This window comes from Leptodactylus fuscus, chromosome 9 (assembly GCF_031893055.1).
Source record: "Leptodactylus fuscus isolate aLepFus1 chromosome 9, aLepFus1.hap2, whole genome shotgun sequence".
Lineage (NCBI taxonomy): Eukaryota > Metazoa > Chordata > Amphibia > Anura > Leptodactylidae > Leptodactylus > Leptodactylus fuscus.
The window spans coordinates 90,718,492-90,742,830 of record NC_134273.1 but is presented as its reverse complement, the minus strand read 5'-3'; the positions used below and the strand labels follow the sequence as shown (position 1 = coordinate 90,742,830).

At 52.1% G+C, this 24,339-nt stretch overlaps 1 protein-coding gene across 1 annotated transcript; it reads left to right on the top strand.

Moving 5' to 3' along the window:
* Nucleotides 1–467: 467 nt before the first annotated feature.
* On the top strand, nt 468–24,339 carry RAD54L2 (RAD54 like 2). The gene is made up of 22 exons (XM_075287567.1): nt 468–622; nt 6,644–6,865; nt 12,366–12,543; nt 12,659–12,810; nt 12,891–13,016; nt 13,096–13,331; nt 13,424–13,606; nt 13,837–13,970; nt 14,107–14,303; nt 14,394–14,736; nt 16,586–16,763; nt 18,475–18,717; nt 18,859–18,977; nt 19,668–19,786; nt 20,046–20,145; nt 20,226–20,431; nt 20,512–20,687; nt 20,792–20,988; nt 21,071–21,264; nt 21,339–21,428; nt 21,762–21,854; nt 21,966–24,339. Exons 2-22 carry the CDS (start codon nt 6,703–6,705, stop codon nt 22,760–22,762), a joined length of 4,224 nt encoding a protein of 1,407 aa, XP_075143668.1. The 5' UTR covers nt 468–622; nt 6,644–6,702; the 3' UTR covers nt 22,763–24,339.

Genomic DNA, 24,339 nt, shown 5'->3' with positions numbered 1-24,339 from the left:
TATAGTCCTGTATAGGGTATTATAGCTCAGTATAGGGTATTATAGCTCAGTATAGGGTATTATAGTCCTGTATAGGGTATTATAGCTGTATATAGGGTATTATAGTTGTGTATAGGGTATTATAGCTCAGTATAGGGTATTATAGTCCTGTATAGGGTATTATAGCTGTATATAGGTTATTATAGCTGTGTATAGGGTATTATAGTTGTGTATAGGGTATTATAGCTCAGTATAGGTTATTATAGCTGTGTATAGGGTATTATAGTTGTGTATAGGGTATTATAGCTCAGTATAGGTTATTATAGCTGTGTATAGGGTATTACACCACTAGTACAGGGCAGTGACGTTACAGCCGGTGTTTGCCGCCTCATGTACTGATCACGGTCCCGGCTTTCTCGGTTCTTTTTCTTCGTCCCCTGAGGCGGAACCTTTCTTTCAGGTCGGAACGTTGTGTGCCGTGTCCTGTGTTCCCGGCGGGGCGGCGCTGAGCGGACAGGCCTGTAGGGACTGAGCGGAGGCGGGGGAGACTCGGAGAGGCCGGAACAACAGTCCGGGAGACTGAGAGCACCGGAGCCGGGAGAGAGGCCGGGCCGAGAGCAGGACCGAGCCGTGAGAGTGTGAGGTGAGTGTGAGCGGCCGCCCCGACATCCTCACCACAGCCTACGGCGGCGCTATAGGGGATGTGTTATCATATGCACGTGTGTATTATATAGGGGTCCGGAGAGTCAAGACAAAGCCCCTCCCCCAGGTCAGTGAGTAAGAGAGCAGCGCTGTGTACTGGAGGATGGATCAGTGTATAAGAGAGCCTGGCTGTGTACTAGAGGATGGATCAGTGTGTAAGAGAGCAGGGCTGTGTACTGGAGGATGGATCAGTGTATAAGAGAGCAGGGCTGTGTACTGGAGGATGGATCAGTGTGTAAGAGAGCAGGGCTGTGTACTAGAGGATGGATCAGTGTGTAAGAGAGCAGGGCTGTGTACTGGAGGATGGATCAGTGTATAAGAGAGCAGGGCTGTGTACTGGAGGATGGATCAGTGTATAAGAGAGCCTGGCTGTGTACTAGAGGATGTATCAGTGTATAAGAGAGCAGGGCTGTGTACTGGAGGATGGATCAGTGTGTAAGAGAGCAGGGCTGTGTACTGGAGGATGGATCAGTGTATAAGAGAGCAGGGCTGTGTACTGGAGGATGGATCAGTGTGTAAGAGAGCAGGGCTGTGTACTGGAGGATGGATCAGTGTATAAGAGAGCAGGGCTGTGTACTGGAGGATGGATCAGTGTGTAAGAGAGCAGGGCTGTGTACTGGAGGATGGATCAGTGTGTAAGAGAGCCTGGCTGTGTCCTGGAGGATGGATCAGTGTATAAGAGAGCAGGGCTGTGTACTGGAGGATGGATCAGTGTGTAAGAGAGCAGGGCTGTGTACTGGAGGATGGATCAGTGTGTAAGAGAGCAGGGCTGTGTACTGGAGGATGGATCAGTGTGTAAGAGAGCAGGGCTGTGTACTGGAGGATGGATCAGTGTGTAAGAGAGCCTGGCTGTGTCCTGGAGGATGGATCAGTGTATAAGAGAGCAGGGCTGTGTACTGGAGGATGGATCAGTGTGTAAGAGAGCAGGGCTGTGTACTGGAGGATGGATCAGTGTATAAGAGAGCAGGGCTGTGTACTGGAGGATAGATCAGTGTATAAGAGAGCAGGGCTGTGTACTGGAGGATGGATCAGTGTGTAAGAGAGCAGGGCAGTGTACTGGAGGATGGATCAGTGTGTAAGAGAGCAGGGCTGTGTACTGGAGGATGGATCAGTGTGTAAGAGAGCAGTGCTGTGTACTGGAGGATGGATCAGTGTATAAGAGAACAGGGCTGTGTACTGGAGGATGGATCAGTGTATAAGAGAGCAGGGCTGTGTACTGGAGGATGGATCAGTGTATAAGAGAGCAGGGCAGTGTACTGGAGGATGGATCAGTGTATAAGAGAGCGGGGCTGTGTACTGGAGGATGGATCAGTGTATAAGAGAGCAGGGCAGTGTACTGGAGGATGGATCAGTGTATAAGAGAGCGGGGCTGTGTACTGGAGGATGGATCAGTGTATAAGAGAGCAGGGCAGTGTACTGGAGGATGGATCAGTGTGTAAGAGTGCAGGGCAGTGTACTGGAGGATGGATCAGTATGAAAGAGAGCAGGGCTGTGTACTGGAGGATGGATCAGTGTATAAGAGAGCAGGGCAGTGTACTGGAGGATGGATCAGTGTGTAAGAGAGCAGGGCTGTGTACTGGAGGATGGATCAGTGTATAAGAGAGCAGGGCAGTGTACTGGAGGAAGGATCAGTGTATAAGAGAGCAGGGCTGTGTACTGGAGGGTGGATCAGTGTGTAAGAGAGCAGTGCTGTGTACTGGAGGATGGATCAGTGTATAAGAGAGCAGGGCAGTGTACTGGAGGATGGATCAGTATGTAAGAGAGCAGGGCTGTGTGCTGGAGGATGGATCAGTATGTAATAGAGCAGGGCTGTGTACTGGTGGATGGATCAGTGTATAAGAGAGCAGAGCTGTGTACTGGAGGATGGATCAGTATGAAAGAGAGCAGGGCTGTGTACTGGAGGATGGATCAGTGTATAAGAGAGCAGAGCTGTGTACTGGAGGATGGATCAGTATGTAAGAGAGCCTGGCTGTGTACTGGAGGATGGATCAGTGTATAAGAGAGCAGGGCTGTGTACTGGAGGATGGATCAGTGTATAAGAGAGCAGGGCAGTGTACTGGAGGATGGATCAGTGTGTAAGAGAGCAGGGCAGTGTACTAGAGGATGGATCAGTGTGTAAGAGAGCAGGGCTGTGTACTGGAGGATGGATCAGTGTGTAAGAGCAGGGCTGTGTACTGGAGGATGGATCAGTGTATAAGAGAACAGGGCTGTGTACTGGAGGATGGATCAGTGTGTAAGAGAGCAGTGCTGTGTACTGGAGGATGGATCAGTGTATAAGAGAACAGGGCTGTGTACTGGAGGATGGATCAGTATGTAAGAGAGTACGGCAGTGTACTGGAGGATGGATCAGTGTGTAAGAGAGCAGGGCTGTGTACTGGAGGGTGGATCAGTGTATAAGAGAGCAGGGCTGTGTCCTGGAGGATGGATCAGTGTATAAGACAACAGGGCAGTGTACTGGAGGATGGATCAGTGTATAAGAGAGCAGGGCTGTGTACTGGAGGATGGATCAGTGTATAAGAGAGCAGGGCAGTGTACTGGAGGTTGGATCAGTGTATAAGAGAGCAGGGCAGTGTACTGGAGGTTGGATCAGTGTATAAGAGAGCAGTGCTGTGTACTGGAGGATGGATCAGTGTATAAGAGAGCAGGGCTGTGTACTGGAGGATGGATCAGTGTATAAGAGAGCAGGGCTGTGTACTGGAGGGTGTATCAGTGTATAAGAGAGCCTGGCTGTGTACTGGAGGATGGATCAGTGTATAAGAGAGCCTGGCTGTGTACTGGAGGATGGATCAGTGTATAAGAGAGCAGGGCTGTGTACTGGAGGATGGATCAGTGTGTAAGAGAGCAGGGCAGTGTACTGGAGGATGGATCAGTGTATAAGAGCCTGGCTCTGTACTGGAGGATGGATCAGTGTATAAGAGAGCAGGGCTTTGTACTGGAGGATGGATCAGTGTATAAAAGAGCAGGGCTGTGTACTGGAGGATGTATCAGTATGTAAGAGAGCCTGGCTGTGTACTGGAGGATGGATCAGTGTATAAGAGAGCAGGGCTGTGTACTGGAGGATGGATCAGTGTATAAGAGAGCCTGGCTGTGTACTGGAGGATGGATCAGTGTATAAGAGAGTCTGGCTGTGTACTGGAGGATGGATCAGTGTATAAGAGAGCAGGGCTGTGTGCTGGAGGATGGATCAGTGTGTAAGAGAGCAGGGCAGTGTACTGGAGGATGGATCAGTGTATAAGAGCCTGGCTCTGTACTGGAGGATGGATCAGTGTATAAGAGAGCAGGGCTTTGTACTGGAGGATGGATCAGTGTATAAGAGAGCAAGGCTTTGTACTGGAGGATGGATCAGTGTATAAAAGAGCAGGGCTGTGTACTGGAGTATTGATCCGTGTATAAGAGAGCAGGGCTGTGTACTGGAGGATGTATCAGTATGTAAGAGAGCCTGGCTGTGTACTGGAGGATGGATCAGTGTGTAAGAGAGCAGGGCAGTGTACTGGAGGATGGATCAGTGTATAAGAGCCTGGCTCTGTACTGGAGGATGGATCAGTGTATAAGAGCCTGGCTCTGTACTGGAGGATGGATCAGTGTATAAGAGAGCAGGGCTTTGTACTGGAGGATGGATCAGTGTATAAAAGAGCAGGGCTGTGTACTGGAGGATGTATCAGTGTGTAAGAGAGCCTGGCTGTGTACTGGAGGATGGATCAGTGTATAAGAGAGCAGGGCTGTGTACTGGAGAATGGATCAGTGTATAAGAGAGCCTGGCTGTGTACTGGAGGATGGATCAGTGTATAAGAGAGCAGGGCTGTGTACTGGAGGATGGATCAGTGTGTAAGAGAGCAGGGCAGTGTACTGGAGGATGGATCAGTGTATAAGAGAGCAGGGCTTTGTACTGGAGGATGGATCAGTGTATAAAAGAGCAGGGCTGTGTACTGAGGATGTATCAGTATGTAAGAGAGCCTGGCTGTGTACTGGAGGATGGATCAGTGTATAAGAGAGCAGGGCTGTGTACTGGAGGATGGATCAGTGTATAAGAGAGCCTGGCTGTGTACTGGAGGATGGATCAGTGTATAAGAGAGCAGGGCTGTGTACTGGAGGATGGATCAGTGTGTAAGAGAGCAGGGCAGTGTACTGGAGGATGGATCAGTGTATAAGAGCCTGGCTCTGTACTGGAGGATGGATCAGTGTATAAGAGAGCAGGGCTTTGTACTGGAGGATGGATCAGTGTATAAAAGAGCAGGGCTGTGTACTGGAGTATTGATGCGTGTATAAGAGAGCAGGGCAGTGTACTGGAGGATGTATCAGTATGTAAGAGAGCCTGGCTGTGTACTGGAGGGTGGATCAGTGTATATGAGACCAGGGCTGTGTACTGGAGGGTGGATCAGTGTATAAGAGAGAAGAGCTGTGTACTGGAGGATGGATCAGTGTATAAGAGAGCAGTGCTGTGTGCTGGCGGATGGATCAGTGTGTAAGAGAGCTGGGCTGTGTGCTGGAGGATGGATCAGTGTGTAAGAGAGCAGTGCTGTGTACTGGAGGATGGATCAGTGTATAAGAGAGCAGTGCTGTGTGCTGGAGGATGGATCAGTGTGTAAGAGAGCAGGGCTGTGTACTGGAGGGTGGATCAGTGTATATGAGACCAGGGCTGTGTACTGGAGGATGGATCAGTGTGTAAGAGAGCAGTGCTGTGTGCTGGAGGATGGATCAGTGTATAAGAGCAGGGCTGTATACTGGAGGATGGATCAGTGTATAAGAGAGCAGGGCTGTGTACTGGAGGATGGATCAGTGTGTAAGAGAGCAGGGCAGTGTACTGGAGGATGGATCAGTGTATCCCCCTCCATACAGGGGGAGTATGGCACCCACTAGATACAGGCGGAGTATGGCACCCACTAGTTACAGGCAGAGTATGGCACCCACTAGATACAGGCGGAGTATGGCACCCACTAGATACAGGCGGAGTATGGCACCCACTAGATACAGGCGGAGTATGGCACCCACTAGTTACAGGCAGAGTATGGCACCCACTAGATACAAGGAGAGTATTGCACCCACTAGATACAGGCGGAGTATGGCACCCACTAGTTACAGGCAGAGTATGACACCCACTAGTTACAGGCAGAGTATGGCACCCACTAGATACAAGGAGAGTATTGCACCCACTAGATACAGGCGGAGTATGGCACCCACTAGATACAGGCGGAGTATGGCACCCACTAGATACAGGGGGAGTATGGCACCCACTAGATACAGGCAGAGTATGGCACCCACTAGATACAGGGGGAGTATGGCACCCACTAGATACAGGCGGAGTATGGCACCCACTAGATACAGGCGGAGTATGGCACCCACTAGATACAGGCGGAGTATGGCACCCACTAGATACAGGCGGAGTATGGCACCCACTAGTTACAGGCAGAGTATGGCACCCACTAGATACAAGGAGAGTATTGCACCCACTAGATACAGGCGGAGTATGGCACCCACTAGTTACAGGCAGAGTATGACACCCACTAGTTACAGGCAGAGTATGGCACCCACTAGATACAAGGAGAGTATTGCACCCACTAGATACAGGCGGAGTATGGCACCCACTAGATACAGGCGGAGTATGGCACCCACTAGATACAGGGGGAGTATGGCACCCACTAGATACAGGCAGAGTATGGCACCCACTAGATACAGGCAGAGTATGGCACCCACTAGATACAGGGGGAGTATGGCACCCACTAGATACAGGCAGAGTATGGCACCCACTAGATACAGGGGGAGTATGGCACCCACTAGATACAGGCGGAGTATGGCACCCACTAGATACAGGGGGAGTATGGCACCCACTAGATACAGGGGGAGTATGGCACCCACTAGATACAGGCGGAGTATGGCACCCACTAGATACAGGCAGAGGTCTCGAACAGCCGGAATGATAGTGGTGGAGATGATGGTGGTGATAGTCAAGCGTTTGTCTCCGCAGCTCCCCGTCTGTCCTAGCAGAATGCTCAGGTAACGTGTTATTCTCTGGACGGATTTGCCATGTCTGACGCCTCCATCTCACCAAGTGAGCCAGACCTGGAACCTCAAGAAGAGGAGGAGGACGAAGAGGAAGAGGATGATGAGGAAGATGAAGCAGATGAAGAGGATGGACTGGATGATGAGAATGATGGGGATGATGAAGATGAAGCGCATGACAAGAAAGGTGAGTGCAGGGGGAAAAGGTGCCCAGACAGATGTGTATGGGGGACTTAGTGTAACATAGATTCTGTATGGAGCAGGGTCCCCAGCAGCACAGAGTATTTCAGGAGAGCAATGTGCTGATCTTATAGAGGAGGTTTCAGGGTGAGAGTTACATAGTGGAGGAGCAGGGTCACAGCAGCACAGAGGATTTCAGGAGAGGAGTGTGCTGATCTTATAGAGGAGGTCACAGAGTTACAGTGTTGGCCAAAAGTATTGGCCCCCCTGCAGTTCTGTCAGATAATCCTCGTGTTCCTCCAGATAATGATTACAGTCACAAATTTTTTGGTATTTTCTTCATTTAATTTGTCTTCAATGGAAAACCACAAAAAGAATTGTCAAAAAGCCAAACTGGATATAATTCCACAGCAAACATAAAAAAGGGGGAGGACAAAAGTATTGGCACTGTTTGAGAAATCATGTGATACTTCTGTAATTTGTGTAATTACCAGCACCTGTTACTTACCTGAGTCACCTAACAGGTGGTGGCAATAACTAAATCACACTTGCAGCCAGTTGAAATGGATTAAAGTTGCCTCCACCTCTGTCCTGTGTCCTTGTGTGACCACATTGAGCATGGAGAAAAGAAAGAAGACCAAAGAACTGTCTGAGGACTTGAGAAGCAAAATTGTGAGGAAGCCTGAGCAATCTCATGGCTACAAGTCCATCTGCAAAGCCCTGAATGTTCCTGTGTCTACCGTGCGCAGTGTCATCAAGAAGTGTAAAGCCCATGGCCCTGTGGCTAACCTCCCGAGATGTGGACGGAAAAGAAACATCGACCAGAGATTTCACCGCAAGATTGTGCGGATGGCGGATAAAGAACCGCGACTAACATCCAAACAAGTCCAAGCTGCCCTGCAGTCCGAGGGGACAACAGTGTCACCCCGTACTATCCAGCGTCAGCGTCTGAATGAGAAGGGACTGTATGGTAGGAGACCCAGGAAGACCCCACTTCTTACCCACAGACAGAAGCCAGGCTGGAGTTTGCCAAAACTTACCTGAGAAAGCCAAAACCGTTCTGGAAGAATGTTCTCTGGTCAGAGGAGACAAAAGTAGGAAAAGGCCTCAACATAGAGATTACAGGAAAAAAGAGAAGAAGACGCCCCCTACAGTCAGACATGGCGGAGGTCCCTGATGGTTTGGGGTTGCTTTGCTGCCTCTGGCACTGGACTGCTTGACCGTGTGCATGGCATTATGAAGTCTGAAGACGACCAACACATTGTGCAGCATCATGTAGGGCCCAGTGTGAGAAAGCGGGGTCTCCCTCAGAGGTCAGGGCTCTTCCAGCAGGACAAGGACCCAAAACACACTTCAGGTCAGCACTAGAAAATGGTGGTGAGAGAAAGCCCTGGAGACTTGTAAAGTGGCAGCAATGAGTCCAGCCCTGAACCCCATAGAACACCTGTGGGGGAGGGGGAGAGATCTCTTGGTGGCAGTTTGGAGAAGGCCCCCTTCACATCTCAGGGGGGACCGCGAGCAGGAGCCAAAGAAGAAGGGTCTAAGATTCCAGCAGAGCCTTGTAAGAAACTCATTGCTGGTTAGCGGAAGCGGTTGTGCGCAGTTATTGTGTCTAAAGGTTGTGCTGCCAAGTATTAGGCTGAGGGCGCCAATACTTCTGTCCGCACCAGTTCTGGAGTTTTGTGTAAAATGATCAATGATGTGACTTTTTTTTCATTCTCTTTTGTGTTTTTTCATTGCAAAATAACTGAAGATATTACCAAAGAGTCTGTGCTTGTAATCATTATCTGGGGGACAGCGAGGATTATCTGACAGGACTGCAGGGGGCGATACTTATACTGTATATACCCTGTGTCACTTATATACTATATACAGAGTCTGTGCTGTGTAATCATTATCTGGGGGACAGCGAGGATTATCTGACAGGACTGCAGGGGGCGATACTTATACTGTATATACCCTGTGTCACTTATATACTATATAAGAGCTTGTGCTGTGTAATCATTATCTGGGGGACAGCGAGGATTATCTGACAGGACTGCAGGGGGCGATACTTATACTGTATATACCCTGTGTCACTTATATACTATATAAGAGTCTGTGCTGTGTAATCATTATCTGGGGGACAGCGAGGATTATCTGACAGGACTGCAGGGGGCGATACTTATACTGTATATACCCTGTGTCACTTATATACTATATAAGAGTCTGTGCTGTGTAATCATTATCTGGGGGACAGCGAGGATTATCTGACAGGACTGCAGGGGGCGATACTTATACTGTATATACCCTGTGTCACTTATATACTATATAAGAGTCTGTGCTGTGTAATCATTATCTGGGGACAGCGAGGATTATCTGTTAGAGAGAGGAGCAGAGTCCCCAGCAGTACAGAGGATTTCAGAGCTGTGTGTTTGCTGTCTCATCCTCATGTTACATGCTGGGTGGTGCTGGATTTATTGTCATGGTTGGATCTGACTTTTGTTCCTTCCTTCCCCCCCTATCTCTACATTACCCCCATACACATGAAGCAGTGCTGAGTTTGTCACGTCGCCCCGTGTGTCACTGGATCACTGTATGTGATGTTACATGTAATTGTGCTGAGTTGTTGCTCTGTACACTGCAGGAATACGTTCAGCTCTGCTACATGTGTGACTGGCTGCGGGGTTAGTGTCAGTGTTAGGTAATAGTTGTGGGCGTGCCTTGCCTGGGGCTCCTCCAGGTGCTCAGGGCTGTGCTGTGCAGATGACGAGGTTGTGTTGTCCCTTGTGCTCCCCCCTGGCGCCCCCCTCCATGTAGCCTGGTATTGCTTACATAAGAGTGTTAGGACCCGGCTGACTGGCTGCTCTGAGACTCCAGACCCGGCATCTCTCCTGGCAGCCATGCGTCTCCTGGAAGAGCCCTCGCAGCCAGCAGGTATCTCCGCCGATCTCACCGCTGATTCTTTGCTTTGTTTCCTCTATAACTCCACCTTACCCCATGTTGTCTTCTATAACTCCATCTTACCCCATGTTGTCTTCTATAACTCCACCTTACCCCATGTTGTCTTCTATAACTCCACCTTACCCCATGTTGTCTTCTATAACTCCATCTTACCCCATGTTGTCTTCTATAACTCCCCCTTACCCCATGTTGTCTTCTATAACTCCACCTTACCCCATGTTGTCTTCTATAACTCCACCTTACCCCATGTTGTCGTCTATAACTCCCCCTTACCCCATGTTGTCTTCTATAACTCCCCCTTACCCCATGTTGTCGTCTATAACTCCATCTTACCCCATGTTGTCTTCTATAACTCCACCTTACCCCATGTTGTCTTCTATAACTCCACCTTACGCCATGTTGTCTTCTATAACTCCCCCTTACCCCATGTTGTCTTCTATAACTCCACCTTACCCCATGTTGTCTTCTATAACTCCCCCTTACCCCATGTTGTCTTCTATAACTCCATCTTACCCCATGTTGTCTTCTATAACTCCGCCTTACCCCATGTTGTCTTCTATAACTCCGCCTTACCCCATGTTGTCTTCTATAACTCCACCTTACCACATGTTGTCTTCTATAACTCCACCTTACCCCATGTTGTCTCCTATAACTCCATCTTACCCCATGTTGTCTTCTATAACTCCCCCTTACCCCATGTTGTCTTCTATAACTCCACCCTACCCCATGTTGTCTCCTATAACTCCATCTTACCCCATGTTGTCTTCTATAACTCCACCTTACCCCATGTTGTCTTCTATAACTCCCCCTTACCCCATGTTGTCTTCTATAACTCCACCCTACCCCATGTTGTCTTCTATAACTCCACCTTACCCCATGTTGTCTTCTATAACTCCACCCTACCCCATGTTGTCTTCTATAACTCCACCTTACCCCATGTTGTCTTCTATAACTCCACCCTACCCCATGTTGTCTTCTATAACTCCACCTTACCCCATGTTGTCTTCTATAACTCCGCCTTACCCCATGTTGTCTTCTATAACTCCGCCTTACCCCATGTTGTCTTCTATAACTCCACCCTACCCCATGTTGTCTTCTATAACTCCATCTTGCGCCATGTTGTCTTCTATAACTCCCCCTTACCCCATGTTGTCTTCTATAACTCCACCTTACCCCATGTTGTCTTCTATAACTCCCCCTTACCCCATGTTGTCTTCTATAACTCCATCTTACCCCATGTTGTCTTCTATAACTCCACCTTACCACATGTTGTCTTCTATAACTCCACCCTACCCCATGTTGTCTTCTATAACTCCCCCTTACCCCATGTTGTCTTTTATAACTCCCCCTTACCCCATGTTGTCTTCTATAACTCCACCTTACCCCATGTTGTCTTCTATAACTCCACCTTACCCCATGTAGTCTTCTATAACTCCACCTTACCCCATGTTGTCTTCTATAACTCCACCCTACCCCATGTTGTCTTCTATAACTCCACCTTACCCCATGTTGTCTTCTATAACTCCCCCTTACCCCATGTTGTCTTCTATAACTCCACCCTACCCCATGTTGTCTTCTATAACTCCACCTTACCCCATGTTGTCTTCTATAACTCCACCCTACCCCATGTTGTCTTCTATAACTCCACCCTACCCCATGTTGTCTTCTATAACTCCCCCTTACCCCATGTTGTCTTCTATAACTCCACCCTACCCCATGTTGTCTTCTATAACTCCACCTTGCTGGACCTTGTAGTTCACCAGGATTTAGGCTCTGAGGGTTACTCGTGCAGATCCTGAAATGTAATGAGCCCCAGTATAATAAGTCAGATAGGGGACGGCCTGCTGGGAGTTGTAGTTCTTCCCTTGATAGCCTCAGTATGTGCCAGGGCACTTCCTTACGGACAGGACTGGCTGAAACTTGTAGTTCTCCACAGCACTTACTGGTATCTTTCATTTTATTATACTACTTCCATGCTGGAGCTTGTAGTGCTCCACCGTCTGGCCGGCCAGGGTTATTGGAGCCTTGGGGGGGGGGGTGCCCAGCTCGGTGCCCGCCATCTGCCCGGCCTGGCACTTGCAGCATTATATAACGTGGCCGCCTCCTTATGTAACACCCGGCAGATAAACCCACTTATATAAGAGGAGAAATACGATTTATACCTCTGGCTGTCCTGCGGTGTAACCCCTTATATCCCGGACCCTGGCTCAGTGCCCCCCCCCAATATATACTACAGAGCTGCTGCTGGGGGAGGGGGAGGAGGTACCTGGGGTAAGATCAGTAGCAGAGAGCGGGCAGCCAGGGGGAGTTTTATGGGTCCATGTACCCGCCTGTCCATGACGCTCGGTGCCCGCACATCACTGCACTTACTAGCAGACTGGCAGGGCCATGGAGTAGTGGCGGCAATTGTATCCGGTGACTCTGGAGGAGATTTATCCGCAGCTCTGCCGCCATGAAGATGTGCTAAGGTCTGAGGATACAGCAGCGAGGGCAGCCACATGCATCCTCGGCCCCCGGCATCCCACTTATATGATGACAGTCTTTGGTTTGTTCTCTCCTTACAGAGAAGTCTCAGAACGCCGCCCTGGGCGCAGACAATTCTGAACATGGCGCCAGTGGTGAGGATGAATGGAAATGCTCATCTACCTCAGAACAGGGCGAAAAAGATGAGAAGGCGACATCGAATGAGGACGCCAAGAAGAAGCGCTCACAGAAGCCCACCAACCTGAGGAGGAACATCCGGTGAGGCTGCGCAGGGGGAGGTGCTAGGAGTGGTGTCCTGCAGCTAGAGGGCGCTACTGCAGCAGTATTGGGTTCTGTCCACTCTCCTATGACCAACTTTCATTATTGCCAACAGGAAGCTGCTCCGGGAAGATCAGTTGGAGGCCGTGACCAAGACTGCGCAACAGGAGGAGTTGGAAAGACGGAAGCGTCTGGAGCAGCAGCGGAAGGATTATCCCGTCCCTCTGATCCCTACCCTGCCAGCTGTCAATCTAGACTTCCTCAATGGTATAGACATCATAGGGGCACTCATGGGGCAAGTCGGGCAAAAGCCGGGCAACATGGCTCATGTGTAACTTCTTTTACAGAAGAGATCGAGCTGAGGACGGCCGATGTGTCCCAATTGGTGGGGAGTCAGGAGATCATCTGCCTGGACAGCAGCAGCGGGGACAGCGAGGACGAGGGACAGAGGAAAGTGCTGGGAGTCAAAGACGGTAAGGACCTGACCTAGACTGTGCGGTATCCTGCAGCCCTGGAGTGTAACGCTCATCATTGTCCCTGCCCGTCCTGCAGAGGTGATTGAGCTGAGCTCAGGAGAGGAGGAGTCCCTGCAGATTGTGGACAGTGGAGATTCCACTAATGAAGTCGATGACGCTGATCTCGGGGGTGAGAACAGCGGCTCCCATGTCAATGACGCTCTGAACCTGCCAGATGCATTTGGTCGGGTCCTCGTCAATATCAACCATCCACCCAATGAAAAGGACATTTTCTTGGCACCACAGCTGGCCCGAGCTGTGAAACCCCATCAGGTGCGTACCCCCTCACATCTACCAATCTTACCCCCCCTTCCCTTCCATCTCACCATGTAACTCCCAACATCCTCCTGTTCTCTCCATGTCAGATCGGGGGCATTCGCTTCCTATATGATAACCTCGTGGAGTCTCTGGAGAGATTTCCTGGCAGCAGCGGCTTTGGCTGTATTCTGGCACATAGCATGGGATTAGGCAAGACGTTACAGGTCATCTCCTTCATGGACGTTCTTTTCCAGCACACCCCCGCTAAGACCGTGCTCGCCATTGTACCGGTAAGAATTGGAGACTCTACAAGATGCTTCTGCTGTATTTTTACTTAATTCGCCTCTGTTCCTGGGCGTTTACCACTTAGATGCTGCAGTCAATAGTAAGTGCAGCATCTAAAGGGTCCTGACAATGGTTTTCCTCCCTGGTCAGTCACACTGTCACATAAGGCGACTGGATTGTCCACCTTGGTCAGTGGCTTCTTTGATGTTGTGTCATCTGGTTCTCTCTCTTTCAGGTGAACACTTTGCAGAACTGGCTAGCGGAGTTTAATATGTGGCTTCCTGCCCCAGAGACTTTACCCCCCGACCACAACACTGAGTTTTTGCGGCCTCGATCCTTCAAGGTTCACACACTCAATGATGAGCACAAGTAGGTGTCTTCTCTTGATCCCTGTATTGCAGATGTGTGCCCTCCCCCCACACCCATCCAGGGTTGGCCCCCACATTAATCACACCTTCAGTTTTTGGGCTGATCTTTTTTATTCTTTATATATTTTGTCCTGTAGAACCACAGCTGCTCGAGCCAAAGTAGTGAATGACTGGGTATCTGACGGGGGTGTCCTCCTCATGGGGTACGAGATGTACCGGCTTCTGTCCCTCAAGAAATCATTTACTGTAGGAAGAAAGAAACGGAGCAAGAAAGCCGCCGGGCCGGTGATCATTGACCTGGACGAGGAGGATCGGCAGCAGGAGATGCTAAAAGGTTGGGTTGCCTGATGGGGGTGGGTGAGAGCGTTCCTCCTCTAGTCCATCCCTTCTAACACCCGATTTATTACCAATCTCCTGCTTGTAGGGATTGAGAAGGCTCTGTCACGGCCGGGCCCCGACGTGGTCATCTGTGACGAGGGCCATCGCATTAAGAACTGTCACGCCAGCACATCCCAAGCCCTGAAGAACATCCGTTCTCGGCGGAGGGTGGTCTTAACAGGGTACCCTCTGCAGAACAACCTCATAGAGTACTGGTGCATGGTGGACTTTGTGCGGCCAGACTTTCTGGGCACCAGGCAAGAGTTTAGCAACATGTTTGAGAGGCCCATCCTCAATGGACAGTGCACGGACAGCACGCCGCAGGACAAGCGTCTTATGAGGTATCGCAGCCACGTGCTCCACAGCCTGCTGGAAGGCTTCGTACAGAGGTAAGGACATGTGCACACAGTGCTGCATAATAGGCCAGAGAGCAGTGGTGCATTCAGTATATGTCTCTGTATGGGCGTTCTGAACCCTAAGACTTACCGGCGAGTCTGGCACATAGCTCCTGATCTGTACTGTGTCCTGACCATGGTGCTGAGGACCCGGCACTACCTGGCATCAGTGCATTGTCAGATTCAGGACCTACTACAGGGGGTGATATAGGAGGTAACGGGGTGATATAGGAGGTAACGGGGTGATATAGGAGGTAACCGGATGAGATAGGAGGTAACTGGGTGATATAGGAGGTAACGGGGTGGTATAGGAGGTAACGGGGTGATATAGGAGGTAACCGGGTGATATAGGAGGTAACCGGATGAGATAGGAGGTAACTGGGTGATATAGGAGGTAACGGGGTGGTATAGGAGGTGACCGGGTGATATAGGAGGTAACGGGGTGATATAGGAGGTAACTGGGTGATATAGGAGGTAACGGGGTGATATAGGAGGTAACTGGGTGATATAGGAGGTAACGGGGTGATATAGGAGGTAACTGGGTGATATAGGAGGTAACGGGCTGATATAGGAGGTAACGGGGTGATATAGGAGGTAACGGGGTGATATAGGAGGTAACGGGGTGATATAGGAGGTAACGGGGTGATATAGGAGGTAACGGGGTGATATAGGAGGTAACTGGGTGATATAGGAGGTAACTGGGTGATATAGGAGGTAACGGGGTGATATAGGAGGTAACTGGGTGATATAGGAGGTAACTGGGTGATATAGGAGGTAACTGGGTGATATAGGAGGTAACAGGGGGTGATATAGGAGGTAACGGGGTGATATAGGAGGTAACTGGGTGATATAGGGGGTGGCAGGGGGGGATATAGGAGGTAACGGGGTGATATAGGGGGTGGCAGGGGGGGATATAGGAGGTAGCAGGGGGTGATATAAGAGGCGGCATTGCTTATACAGGGGTCAGACAATTATGTAATAGAGGTTACCGTCAGTATGAGCCGTCGCCAGTCGTGTCCTGTATGTGCAGATGGTGCCTGGACATATAAAGTTAGTCTGAAGTGGCCCCATATTATGTGGGGTAATGGGGGAGCGGGGACAGAGGAAGGTTTGTTTTAGGGATTCTAATTACAGTACGGAAGGGACCAAGTCTGTGGATTGTCCCTGGTTTGTAGTGGTCCGTACATAACAAAAGTGCTGAGTGAAGGCTAATCCAACCCCCAAGGGTGACTGCGATAATGCTGACTATGATATAAGGGTCAGTATATACAGGACAGCACAGCTTGTGTATATGGAGTAGTCACTGACCGGTCACAGCGCCCATGCTGACCCCTGACTATGATATAAGGGTCAGTATATACAGGACAGCACAGCTTGTGTATATGGAGTAGTCACTGACCGGTCTCAGCGCCCATGCTGACCTGACTATGATATAAGGGTCAGTATATACAGGACAGCACAGCTTGTGTATACGGAGTAGTCACTGACCGGTCACAGCGTCCATGCTGACCCCTGACTATGATATAAGGGTCAGTATATACAGGACATCACAGCTTGTGTATATGGAGTAGTCACTGACCGGTCACAGCGCCCATGCTGACCTGACTATGATATAAGGGTCAGTATATACAGGACAGCACAGCTTGTGTATACGGAGTAGTCACTGACCGGTCACAGCGTCCATGCTGACCCCTGACTATGATATAAGGGTCAGTATATACAGCACAGTACTTGTGTATATGGGGTAGTCACTGACCGGTCACAGCGCCCATGCTGACCCCTGACTATGATATAAGGGTCAGTTCTAAGACTAGTCTTCTCTGTCTTCTCCTCTCTGGTCCAGGCGCGGGCACACAGTGTTAAGGGCTCAGCTCCCATCTAAAGAAGAACATGTCATCCTGGTTCGTCTCTCCCAGATCCAGAGGGCGCTGTACACCGAGTTCATGAACAGGTTCCGGGATGCCGGGAATAGTGGATGGCTCGGACTCAACCCACTGAAGGCGTTCTGTGTGTGCTGCAAGGTGAGTGTAGTGACTTCTGTGCCCCGTCACCCCCATGTCTGAGCTGTCGCCCCCCGTCACCCTCATGTCTGAGCTGTCGCCCCCCGTCACCCTCATGTCTGAGCTGTCGCCCCGTCACCCCCATGTCTGAGCTGTCGCCCCCCGTCACCCTCATGTCTGAGCTGTCGCCCCCCGTCACCCTCATGTCTGAGCTGTCGCCCCGTCACCCTCATGTCTGAGCTGTCGCCCCGTCACCTTCATGTCTGAGCTGTCGCCCCGTCACCCTCATGTCTGAGCTGTCGCCCTGTTACCCTCATGTCTGAGCTGTCGCCCCCGGTCACCCCCATGTCTGAGCTGTCGCCCCCCGTCACCCTCATGTCTGAGCTGTCGCCCCCCGTCACCCTCATGTCTGAGCTGTCGCCCCGTCACCCTCATGTCTGAGCTGTCGCCCCGTCACCTTCATGTCTGAGCTGTCGCCCCGTCACCCTCATGTCTGAGCTGTCGCCCTGTTACCCCCATGTCTGAGCTGTCGCCCCCCGTCACCCCCATGTCTGAGCTGTCGCCCTGTTACCCTCATGTCAGAGCTGTCGCCCCCGGTCACCCTCATGTCTGAGCTGTCGCCCCGTCACCCCCATGTCTGAGCTGTCGCCCTGTTTACCCCCATGTCTGAGCTGTCGCCCCCTGTCACCCCCATGTCTGAGCTGTCGCCCCCGGTCACCCTCATGTCTGAGCTGTCGCCCCGTCACCCCCATGTCTGAGCTGTTGCCCCGTCACCCCCATGTCTGAGCTGTCGCCCCGTCACCCCCATGTCAGAGCTGTCGCCCCGTCACCCCCATGTCAGAGCTGTCGCCCTGTTACCCCCATGTCTGAGCTGTCGCCCCGTCACCCCCATGTCTGAGCTGTCGCCCCCTGTTACCCTCATGTCTGAGCTGTCGCCCCCTGTTACCCCCATGTCTGAGCTGTCGCCCCCCGTCACCCCCATGTCTGAGCTGTCGCCCCCCGTCACCCCCATGTCTGAGCTGTCGCCCCGTCACCCCCATGTCTGAGCTGTCGCCCCGTCACCCCCATGTCTGAGCTGTCGCCCCCGGTCACCCCCATGTCTGAGCTGTCGCCCTGTTACCCTCATGTCTGAGCTGTCGCCCCCTGTTACCCTCATGTCTGAGCTGTCGCCCCCTGTCACCCCCATGTCTGAGCTGTCGCCCCGTCACCCCCATGTCTGAGCTGTCGCCCCGTCACCCCCATGTCTGAGCTGTCGCCCCGTCACCCCCATGTCTGAGCTGTCGCCCCCGGTCACCCCCATGTCTGAGCTGTCGCCCTGTTACCCTCATGTCTGAGCTGTCGCCCCCTGTTACCCTCATGTCTGAGCTGTCGCCCCCTGTTACCCCCATGTCTGAGCTGTCGCCCTGTTACCCTCATGTCTGAGCTGTCGCCCCGTCACCCTCATGTCTGAGCTGTCGCCCCCTGTCACCCCCATGTCTGAGCTGTCGCCCCGTCACCCCCATGTCTGAGCTGTCGCCCCGTCACCCTCATGTCCGAATGTCTTGTGGTTTGCGCCCGTGCCACCCTGTCTGTCATTGGCTAAGGGATTTGTCTCTCCCCTCAGCCCAGATTCAGGGCTGTGTAATAATTGTTTGTTCATTGTAATGGAGGTGGGACGGGTGATTCCTGGAGTCCTATTATAGGTCCTATAGTCCTAGTACTAGTTGTCCTATAAGTGATTGTTTTCTCGCAGATCTGGAATCACCCGGACGTCTTGTACGACGCTCTCCAGAAAGAAAACTTGGCCAATGAGCAGGATTTGGATGTTGATGATCTCGGAACCAACACCCGATGCCAGGGCCAGGGTTCAAAGGGCAAAGGAGAAACGGGGGCCTTAGGGGCCCTAATGGGAGAAACGGCCAACAGCAAGATCCTACAGGGCATGGGCTTCAATCCGGGCCAGGAGAAGGCCAACCAGGTGGTGACGTATGAGTGGGTGAGTAGCCGGGTGTCCTTGTCTGCCGCCTCCATTGCTGAGACTCTTCACATGACCGGCACTGAACCGTTTTGCACTGCCTGCCCTGTGACCCCTCACCCCTCCCCAATCATCACCGTCTCTTCCTTTCTACTATTTTAGGCCAAGGAGATCTTGTGCGACTACCAGCCCGGCCTCCTGCAAAACTCCCCAAAGATGGTTCTCCTGTTTCATCTGATTGAAGAGAGTATGAAACTGGGCGACAAGATCCTTGTGTTTAGGTGTGCACTGCATGGGGGCAGTACAGTGACTCTGGGGTGGGGGTGCAGTGCTGCCTGGTGACATACAGGGCAGTACAGTGACTCTGGGGTGGGGGTGCAGTGCTGCGGGATGACATATAGGGCAGTACAGTGACTCTGGGGTGGGGGTGCAGTGCTGCGGGGTGACATGTAGGGCAGTACAGTGACTCTGGGGTGGGGGTGCAGTGCTGCCTGGTGACACATGGAGGCATTGCAGTGATTCAGGGGTGTTGGGTGCATTGCTGCTGGGTAGAACATAGTGGATACAGGGATTTAGGAGGCTGTGATGTGATTTTGGGATGCAGTGTTGCTTAGGTAATACATAGGCTGGTGCTGTGATTTTGCCCTGTGCAGTGTTGCTGGGTGACGTATGCCCTGTGCAGTGTTGCTGGGTGACGTATGCCCTGTGCAGTGTTGCTGGGTGACGTATGGCCTGTGCAGTGTTGCCGGGTGACGTATGGCCTGTGCAGTGTTGCCGGGTGACGTATGGCCTGTGCCGTGTTGCCGGGTGACGTATGCCCTGTGCAGTGTTGCTGGGTGACGTATGGCCTGTGCAGTGTTGCTGGGTGACGTATGGCCTGTGCAGTGTTGCTGGGTGACGTATGGCCTGTGCAGTGTTGCTATGGCCTGTGCTGTTGACTGATCCGGGCGCTCCGTGTTCTTCTCTTGCAGTCAGAGCTTGTCTACACTTTCCATCATGGAAGATTTTTTAGCGAAGAGACCAATGCCCGCCCTGCCTGGGAAAGAAAGTCAGGACAGGAGCACCTGGGTCAGGAACGTCAACTATTACCGTGAGTGTGACCCCGGCATTGTGTCACAATGTGCAGTGATATCACCCCCCCCCCCCCCCCCCGCCCACAAGTCTCTGTGACATTGACCCTGCACTTACTAGTCACAGGTGATAGAGCAATGCAATGTGGCCTCTCCTGCTGCCATCTAGTGGCCATTGTGGGGACGGCGTCACTTATTTTCCAGTTGCTCTTGTCCCTCGCACCGTTCCTGCACCGCCCCTGCTGTATCCTCACTCCGTCACTGCTTTGTTCTCCTCAGGGTTGGATGGCAGCACGTCGGCCTCAGAAAGGGAGCGTTTAATAAACCAGTTTAATGATCCCGGGAACGACAATGTCTGGTTGTTCCTGCTGTCCACACGGTGAGTCGGGAGAGGGCTCGGCGTCTTAGAATCTGTAGGGATTTCTTAGTCAATATCTGACACTGATGTTTTTCTTGCAGTGCTGGCTGCCTGGGCGTCAATCTAATAGGTGCCAACCGTGTGGTTGTGTTTGATGCTTCGTGGAACCCATGTCATGATGCCCAGGCCGTGTGCCGCGTGTACAGATATGGTCAGAGGAAGCCTTGTCATATTTATCGCCTAGTATCTGACTTCACGTTAGAGAGGAAGATCTATGACCGGCAGATAAGCAAGCAGGGCATGTCAGGTGAGCGCAGAGCCGGGGAGGAGGCCGTATACCGCCATGTGTCCTGGTGCTAGAGTAACTGCTGTGGTGTCTCTTCTCAGATCGTGTAGTTGATGATCTCAACCCAGATGTCAATTTCACCCGGCGAGAGGTGGAGAATCTGCTGCATTTTGTGGAGGAGGAGCCGGATCTGTCTCGGCAGCATCTGGACCCCTCGAAATTCAATGAGATTGTGCTGCAGAAAGCTTGCCTGGTGTACCCGCACCTCATCACCAAGGTCAGTGGTGGGCAGCACTGCCGCCATCTCCAGGCCACTCACCCTCCTCCACCGCTACAGCCTGGTGTCTGTACAAGGTCCGATCATTGTCTTCTATCCTGCAGGATCCTTTCCAACATGAATCTCTTCTCCTGGATCGGAAGGAGCAGAAGTTGACGTTGGCTGAGAAGAAAGCAGCGAAGAGGAGCTATGAGGAGGAGAAGAGGGCTTCTGTGCCCTACACCCGACCGTCCTATACACAGTACTACCCAGCACCGGACCACAGCCTGGCAAACATCCCAGCGTTCAGTCAGAGGAACTGGTGAGAGTTCAGGAGGTGGCGAGGGGGCAGCTGATTCTCTGGACCTCTGTAGGCTCATCTTATAATTCCTTTCATTCCCCAGGCGGCCATTGCTGAAAACGGATGAGAGGCCTGTAGCCAGTGTCCGGCCTCTGCAGTCCACACCCATCCCCATGATGCCCCGGCACATCCCTGGCCACGCTGGTTCTGCCTCCGGTTCTATCCCCCCCTTTAACTTTCCAGTAAACTACCTGCAGAGGGCGGGGGTCCTAGTTCAGAAGGTGGTCACCACCACAGGTAAGTAGCAGCCCTCTGATAAGTTCCCTGTTTGCATCGGCTCCTCCTAGAGATGATTGTTCTCCTTCACGTAGATATTGTCATACCTGGAATGACCACGTCCACCGATGTCCAGGCACGAATCAGTGCGGGCGAGAGCATTCACGTTATCCGGGGCACGAAAGGTGAGCAGATGGCGGTCAGGACAGAAATGTTCTCGTTACTCGCTGCCAGTAGATGGTAACCTTCAGGAGAGTCACATCGCAGAGGATTCCTTACCTTGTGACCAACCCTCAGCTGTGTGAGCAGGACTAGGCAGGGGGGGGGGGTTTAGCCACTAGATAATCCATATTCCTATTCAGAGACAACAATCGGAGATCTTGTAGCTGTTGGGTAATTGAGTCTTACATGTAATTAGTTGCAGCACCTTGTATTATATGTTTCTAGATGACTTGGACGCCGGCCCTTTAAGAAGGCTTAGCTTCGTCATTTATAGCTGGACTTTCTTGTAATTTTAGGAACCTACATCCGAACAAGCGACGGGCGGATATTTGCCATTAGGTCAAGCAGCAAACAGAAGAGCTCTGAAGCGCGGCGTCCTGCGCAGTTAGGTAAGGGGCTTCCGTTCTAGTAAGCACGTCATCATGAGATCGGTGCGGCCCTGCTGGCGCGGTCTCATCACTCCTCCATCCACAACCTTACATCTCTCTCTCCGTCCACAGGTGCCCAGGGTCAGCCTGGACCGTACATGAGTAATGGGCGTCACACGTCTACCCCCCCACCCCAGGACAGCGAGGAGCCTTCACGACCGCTCTCTCCAGACAGCCCACAGATTCTAAGCGAGCTGCAGCAGTACGCGGAGGCCGCAGGTTCCCGCAGCTCTCACACTACCCCGCAACTTCCAAACCCCAACCCTCAGCCCCAAGGTGTGATTCAAGCGCCCAAAATACAATCCAGAAAGCGGAAGGAGCCAGCAGACCTGTCCAACCAGTGGGCGTCCAGTAAGAGGCACCATTACAGCCAGCTGCCTTTCCCTGGCTTGGCGGGCTATGGGATCAGCCATTCCTCTCTGAACCACAGCTTATCGAGGGCGGCGAACTCTGTGTATATGGGGGCCGGCGGCGGGGCCTCGCACTTCCAGCTGCCCTCCCTGCTGTCGGACCCACAGTTAAGCCTTCCAATGGTTCCTGACTCTCTACTGCCCCCCACCTCGGGCACCTCCTCAGCCCCCTCCAGTGTGCCCCCCTACCTTCTGCCCCCTTCGTTCTCTCTGCCCTTCACGCAGCCATTGCCAGCTCAGACACGAATGTTTGCTCCGTTTCCATCTTCAATGCTGAACCGCGGATTGTCCACTAACAGCGCAGCATCGACATTCCCTGGCTACCTCTCCTCCCAGCCCGGCTACCAACCTCCAGCTGCCGGGACTGCGAGCCGCTCTCTCCCACAGGGCGAGCGCGAGCTGGAGTCCAGCGAGGAGGACGGGAAAGACGATGACGTGGTGGAAGTAACAGGGAAATGAGGACTTGTTGCCAGCAGGTGTTGGCCGAGGACTGTGCCTCCCCCTCCCCCACTCCAGGTCGTGTGGGGGGGGGGGGTGACCGCTCCAGCGCTGGGGTAACAAGCACAGATTCATCATTGTCATTCCACAGGGAGGGGCGGGGTCAGAACTTCTCCCCGCCTCCCTGATATTGTCAGTTGTCAGACTTCCAGATGAACTTTTACTTCCGAGACCCTTTCGTACAGCGCGGCGACACGCCGGATTGTCTTGGACACTGACCTGTGCGAGTCCGTGTGTGTCATGGGGAGGGGGCAGGAGGCCTGCGGGGGTCATTCATGTGCAGTCCGCCTGGTTACCTCATCGGATGTTCGCAGGAAGTCGCTTCTAGAGAAGTTTCGTCACATTAAATTTAGTTGCGGATGAAACGTATCAGGTGGTGAACGCTTCGCCCTGTAGCCCCGCCCCCCCAGCGGTGAAGGAGTTAATACGCGCCGGTCTTCGTGACTTTTACTGTATTTCCTTTAAATATTTTTTTATTGTACTGTTTCCCGCGGTCACGTCATAAAGATCAAATAGTCACAGCAGGATCGGGGGGCGTGTGGGGGAGGGGGACGATGATATGTCCAGGAATTGGAGGAGGGTGCCCTCTAGCTCCGCCACTAGCGACTGGAAGCATTATCAAAAGAAAAACAAAGGCTTCAGCTGCGGCAGCGCCCCCCCTTCCCCGTGTCCACGTTATTAGTTCTCTTAGTTCTATCTGCTTCTGGGAAAGCTGGGTGACAACTGCCACGGCTACTGTTCCTGTGTATAGCAGGGGTTACATCTGGGCGGAGGTCCCTTCTTCAGGAGCTGGAGGGGCCCCTCTGACTATAATGGGGTCTGTCTGGTGTACGGTTTTTTTACTGCAGCAATTTGTGATGGATCGGCGCTGGACGGAGACGCGGCACATCCCGGAGCCTGGGAATGTCTATGGGAGCCATAGTAGAGGTCTCCATGGTAATCACCCAGCTTTCCCGAGGATGTGTCCTGGCCATGGATAACCGCACGTCGCTCTATCCCGCACTATCAATAGCGGATTTAACCCCCTCAGCACCTCTGGTAGCCCCGCCCCCTCCCTACCCTGCTGATCAGTTGTCTGTTATCGTACAGTGTAGCCCCTGGGATCGGCGTCTGGTCTGCGGGGTGCCCTGAACTACCTTGAGTTAACCCCCTCACTGCTGCAGCTGTTTAGAAGGTACATAGATGCTCAGGATTATCCACAGCGAGGTATCAGTCAGCGGCCCCCGCTCCTCTCCATCGCACAATTTTGCCAAATTCATTGTTTGCCCCTGATCTGTCTGCACAGGCGGCGCCCCCACCAGGCAGAGGGTCTAACCTCAAGGGATGAGGGGTCAGGACGAGAGCGCGGCGCTGTCAGGGCGCTTATTACCTGTCTGTTTATAGATATCTATTTATTTCTATGGTCTCGTGCTCCATGTCTTTTTTTTTTTTTTTTCAAACATATATATAGAGAGAAAGTAAATCGAGCAGTTACACAAAGCGTCGCGGCCGGAGGAGCGGAACACAGGACAAGACTTCTTTTTGTAAAATAAATGTTA

Coding starts and splice junctions, on each gene's coding strand:
- RAD54L2 (XM_075287567.1), top strand. CDS start 6,703: ATGTCTGACGCCTCCATCTCACCAAGTGAGCCAGACCTGGAACCTCAA. Junction 12,811..12,890: donor CAATCTAGACTTCCTCAATG/GTATAGACATCA, acceptor CTTCTTTTACAG/AAGAGATCGAGCTGAGGACG. Junction 19,787..20,045: donor CAGGAACGTCAACTATTACC/GTGAGTGTGACC, acceptor TGTTCTCCTCAG/GGTTGGATGGCAGCACGTCG.